This window comes from Anomaloglossus baeobatrachus, chromosome 6 (assembly GCF_048569485.1).
Source record: "Anomaloglossus baeobatrachus isolate aAnoBae1 chromosome 6, aAnoBae1.hap1, whole genome shotgun sequence".
Taxonomy (NCBI): Eukaryota; Metazoa; Chordata; class Amphibia; order Anura; family Aromobatidae; genus Anomaloglossus; species Anomaloglossus baeobatrachus.
Genome location: NC_134358.1, coordinates 159,670,852 through 159,676,851, shown reverse-complemented (window position 1 = coordinate 159,676,851; position 6,000 = coordinate 159,670,852). Strand labels below are relative to the sequence as shown.

At 51.2% G+C, this 6,000-nt stretch overlaps 1 protein-coding gene across 1 annotated transcript in view; it reads left to right on the top strand.

Moving 5' to 3' along the window:
* Positions 1-5,476: 5,476 nt before the first annotated feature.
* Positions 5,477-6,000, top strand: part of TAF4B (TATA-box binding protein associated factor 4b) — a 141,980-nt gene continuing 141,456 nt past the window's right edge. Inside the window, exon 1 of the mRNA XM_075316370.1 lies at positions 5,477-5,738. Coding sequence (XP_075172485.1) covers positions 5,498-5,738 — 241 coding nt within the window. The 5' untranslated portion in view covers positions 5,477-5,497. The remainder of the gene's footprint in view (positions 5,739-6,000) is intronic.

The window sequence follows — 6,000 nt, the reverse complement described above, 5'->3', positions numbered from 1 at the left end:
CACCACGACTCACACACAGTCCAACACAAACACACACACCGGCACACACAAACCACCACGCACACACACCGCCGTGCATACATACACACACACACAACCCCGCTCATATCAAACACCGCCCACAGACACATATCAAACACAGACACCCACATACCAGGATGGGGGCCATATAAGGATGGAGACTATACCAGGATGGGACACAGACCAGGATGCTGCATACACAAGGATCCTGCCTATACCACGATGGGGGCCACATACCAGGATGGGGGCCACATACATACCAACATCAACCCACATACCAGGATGGGGGCCATACAATGATGGAGAGTATACCCGGATGGGACACAGACCAGGATGCTGCATACACAAGGATCCTGCCTATAGCTATGATGGGGGCACATATCTAGAATACCCGATGCGTTAGATTCGGGCCACCATCTAGTATATATACAGTACAGACCAAATATTTGGACACACCTTCTCATCTCTAGAACAACTGTTAAGAGGAGACTTTCTGCAGCAGCCTTCATGGTAAAATAGCTGCTAGGAAACCACTGCTAAGGACAGGCAACAAGCAGAAGAGACTTGTTTGGGCTAAAGAACACAAGGAATGGACATTAGACCAGTGGAAGAATTTGAGATCTTTGGATCCAACCACCGTATCTTTGTAGAAAAGGTGAACGGATGGACTCTACATGGCTGGTTCCCACCGTCCCACTGTAAAGCATGGAGGAGGAGGTGTGATGGTGTGGGGATGCTTTGCTGGTGATACTGTTGGGGATTTATTCAAAATTGAAGGCATACAGAACCCGCATGGCTACCACAGGATCTTGCAGCGGCATGCTATTCCATCCGGTTTGCGTTTAGTTGGACCAGCATTTACTTTTCAACAGGACAATGACCCCAAACACACCCCCAGGCTGTGTAAGGGCCATTTGACTAAGAAGGAGAGTGAGAGTGATGGGGTGCTACACCAGATGACCTGGTCTCCACAGTCACCAGACCTGAACCCAATCGAGATGGTTTGGGGTGAGCTGGACCGCAGAGTGAAGAAAAAAGGGCCAACAAGTGTTAAGCACCTCTGGGAACTCCTTCAAGACTGTTGGAAGACCATTTCCGGTGACTACCTCTTGAAGCTCATCAAGAGAATATGCAAAGTAGTAATGAAAGCAAAAGGTGGCTACTTTGAAGAACCTAGAATATAAGACATATTTTCAGTTGTTTCCCACTTTTTTAAGTTTTTCATTCCACTTTTTAATTCATTTGATCATTCGTTTTGATGCCTTCAATGTGAATCTACAATTTTCAGAGTCCTGATAATAAAGAAAACTTTTTGAATGAGAAGGTGTGTCCAAACTTTTGGTCGGTACTGTATATGGCCGTAGTAAGTAACCGACATTGCCCAGGATAGTAACTAAGTATCCCTAAATGGACTGAGGGAAAGAAAACACAGCATGCTGCGATTGTCTGTAAGAGCCATGTCAATCACACCCTCTGATGGCCGCACTGGCACTATTATCTCACACTACACAGCAGTATCAGAATGCGTCACCCTCTAATGGCCCCACTGGCACTATTACCTCACACGACATAGCAGTATCAGTGCGCATTACCCTCTGATGGCCCTGCCAACACTATTACCTCACACTACACAGCAGTATCAGGCTCTGTGCCCACGTGTGCGTATTGCATGCAGTTACGATGCGCTCTGCACTGCAGCGTAAGGCTATGTGCCCACGTTGTGTCCCTGCAGAAATTTCTGCAGCGATTTGAACAGCACACGTGCGCTTCAAATTGCTGCAGAAACACTGTGTAATGAATGCAGTGAAAAAGCCGATTTCATGCGCTCTGGATGCAGCCCCCACCATAGACAGAGCGGGACCTGCATCCAAAGCGCACGAAAGAAGTGACATGTTGCTTTTTAGAACGCAGCGATTTGGCAGCAAGGAAATCGCTGCGTTCTAAAACGCAACGTGTGCATGGATTATGCACAATCTTCATAGATTATGCTGGGGACGCAGGACGCATGCAGTTACGCTGCAGTGCAATATGCAGCGTAAATACATGTAATCACGCAACGTGCGCACAGAGCCTAACTGCATGCGTCCTGCGTCCCCAACACAATCTATGAAGATTGTGCATAATCCATGCCCACGTTGCGTTTTAAAACGCAGCGATTTGCATGCTGCCAAATCGCTGCATTCTAGAAAGCAACATGTCACTTCTTTCGTGCGCTTTGGATGCAGCCCCCGCTCTGTCTATGGTGGGGGCTGCATCCAGAGCGCATGAAATCGGCTTTTCACTGCATTCATTACGCAGTGTTTCTGCAGCGATTTGAAGCGCACATGTGCTGTCAAATCGCTGCAGAAATTTCTGCAGGGATACAACGCAACGTGGGCACATTGCCTTAGAGCACATCACCCACTGATGGCCCCACTGGTACTATTACCTCACACTACACAGCAGTATCAGAGCACATTACCCACTGATGGCCCCACTGGCACTATTACCTCACACTACACAGCAGTATCAGAGCGCATCACCCACTGATGGCCCCACTAGCACTATTACCTCACACTACACAGCAGTATCAGAGCGCATTACCCACTGATGGCCCCACTGGCACTATTACCTCACACTACACAGCAGTATCAGAGCGCATTACCCACTGATGGCCCCACTAGCACTATTACCTCACATTACACAGCAGTATCAGAGCACATTACCCACTGATGGCCCCACTGGCACTATTACCTCACACTACACAGCAGTATCAGAGCGCATCACCCTCTGATGGCCCCACTGGCACTATTACCTCACACTACACAGCATTATCAGAGCGCATCACCCACTGATGGCCCTGCCAGCACTATTACCTCACACTACACAGCAGTATCAGAGCGCATTACCCACTGATGGCCCCACTGGCACTATTACCTCACATTACACAGCAGTATCAGAGCGCATTACCCACTGATGGCCCCACTGGCACTATTACCTCACACTACACAGCAGTATCAGAGCGCATCACCCACTGATGGCCCTGCCAGCACTATTACCTCACACTACACAGCAGTATCAGAGCGCATTACCCACTGATGGCCCCACTGGCACTATTACCTCACACTACACAGCAGTATCAGAGTGCATTACCCTCTGATGGCCCCACTGGCACTATTACCTCACACTACACAGCAGTATCAGAGCGCATTACCCACTGATGGCCCCACTGGCACTATTACCTCACACTACACAGCAGTATCAGAGCGCATTACCCACTGATGGCCCCACTGGCACTATTACCTCACACTACACAGCGGTATCAGAGCGCATTACCCACTGATGGCCCCACTGGCACTATTACCTCACACTACACAGCGGTATCAGAGCGCATTACCCTCTGATGGCCCCACTGGCACTATTACCTCACACTACACAGCAGTATCAGAGCGCATTACCCTCTGATGGCCCCACTGGCACTATTACCTCACACTACACAGCGGTATCAGAGCGCATTACCCACTGATGGCCCCACTAGCACTATTACCTCACACTACACAGCATTATCAGAGCGCATTACCCACTGATGGCCCCACTGGTACTATTACCTCACACTACACAGCAGTATCAGAGCGCATTACCCACTGATGGCCCCACTGGCACTATTACCTCACACTACACAGCAGTATCAGAGCGCATCACCCACTGATGGCCCCACTAGCACTATTACCTCACACTACACAGCAGTATCAGAGCGCATCACCCACTGATGGCCCCACTAGCACTATTACCTCACACTACACAGCAGTATCAGAGCGCATCACCCTCTGATGGCCCCACTGGCACTATTACCTCACACTACACAGCATTATCAGAGCGCATCACCCACTGATGGCCCTGCCAGCACTATTACCTCACACTACACAGCAGTATCAGAGCGCATTACCCACTGATGGCCCCACTGGCACTATTACCTCACATTACACAGCAGTATCAGAGCGCATTACCCACTGATGGCCCCACTGGCACTATTACCTCACACTACACAGCAGTATCAGAGCGCATCACCCACTGATGGCCCTGCCAGCACTATTACCTCACACTACACAGCAGTATCAGAGCGCATTACCCACTGATGGCCCCACTGGCACTATTACCTCACATTACACAGCAGTATCAGAGCACATTACCCACTGATGGCCCCACTGGCACTATTACCTCACACTACACAGCAGTATCAGAGCGCATCACCCTCTGATGGCCCCACTGGCACTATTACCTCACACTACACAGCATTATCAGAGCGCATCACCCACTGATGGCCCTGCCAGCACTATTACCTCACACTACACAGCAGTATCAGAGCGCATTACCCACTGATGGCCCCACTGGCACTATTACCTCACATTACACAGCAGTATCAGAGCGCATTACCCACTGATGGCCCCACTGGCACTATTACCTCACACTACACAGCAGTATCAGAGCGCATCACCCACTGATGGCCCTGCCAGCACTATTACCTCACACTACACAGCAGTATCAGAGCGCATTACCCACTGATGGCCCCACTGGCACTATTACCTCACATTACACAGCAGTATCAGAGCGCATTACCCACTGATGGCCCCACTGGCACTATTACCTCACACTACACAGCAGTATCAGAGCGCATTACCCACTGATGGCCCCACTGGCACTATTACCTCACACTACACAGCAGTATCAGAGCGCATTACCCACTGATGGCCCCACTGGCACTATTACCTCACACTACACAGCAGTATCAGAGTGCATTACCCTCTGATGGCCCCACTGGCACTATTACCTCACACTACACAGCAGTATCAGAGCGCATTACCCACTGATGGCCCCACTGGCACTATTACCTCACACTACACAGCAGTATCAGAGCGCATTACCCACTGATGGCCCCACTGGCACTATTACCTCACACTACACAGCGGTATCAGAGCGCATTACCCACTGATGGCCCCACTGGCACTATTACCTCACACTACACAGCGGTATCAGAGCGCATTACCCTCTGATGGCCCCACTGGCACTATTACCTCACACTACACAGCAGTATCAGAGCGCATTACCCTCTGATGGCCCCACTGGCACTATTACCTCACACTACACAGCGGTATCAGAGCGCATTACCCACTGATGGCCCCACTAGCACTATTACCTCACACTACACAGCATTATCAGAGCGCATTACCCACTGATGGCCCCACTGGCACTATTACCTCATACTACACAGCAGTATCAGAGCGCATCACCCTCTGGTGGCCCTGCCAGCACTATTACCTCGCACAGAGCCGGCGCATGCGCTAAGTCCACACGTGAGCGCTATATAAGCATGGCTTGCACCACAGCGTGTGGTGGAAAGAGAGGCGTGCTCCCGGAATGATGAGCAGCTGTGTATGAGTGACCGTGTCCCGCGCTATACTGACAGTGAAGCACAGCACTATCACAGAGCCTGTGTGCCATGCATGCCAGCCAGCTCCCCTCTACCAGCGCTACAGCGGGGGGGAGCCAGGGGGCGACATCAGTGCATGCCGGTGTGCCAGTCCCAGCGAAGCCCCCTGATAATGCGGCCCCCGCGGCTGTGTGCGCCCTAGTGACCAAGGTGACAGGCGCCCCTAAGGGGACAGCAGCGCCGCCAGGTGCCCCCCTGAAAGCGGCTCCTGCCGCCATCCAGTTACCGGCCAACTTCCAGATCCCCCCGGGTGAGTACTGCTGCTCCGCCCGGTGATGCGGTGACCGCCCAGGTCCTCTCCGGCCCCGAGTGTCGGCTTTCATCGATCTTGCCGGTCAGGAGAGCAGTTCAGACTTGTGTCCTGTCCTGACTTGTGGCCGTGGTGGAAACATTTGAGGTTCTCCCAACCACCCTGTGGATTAATGATTTCTGCTTGAGCTTCACAGTTTATTGTAAACCGGTATATAGTTTTTTTTTTTGGGGGGGGGATGGAAATTATATACTGTATTTTC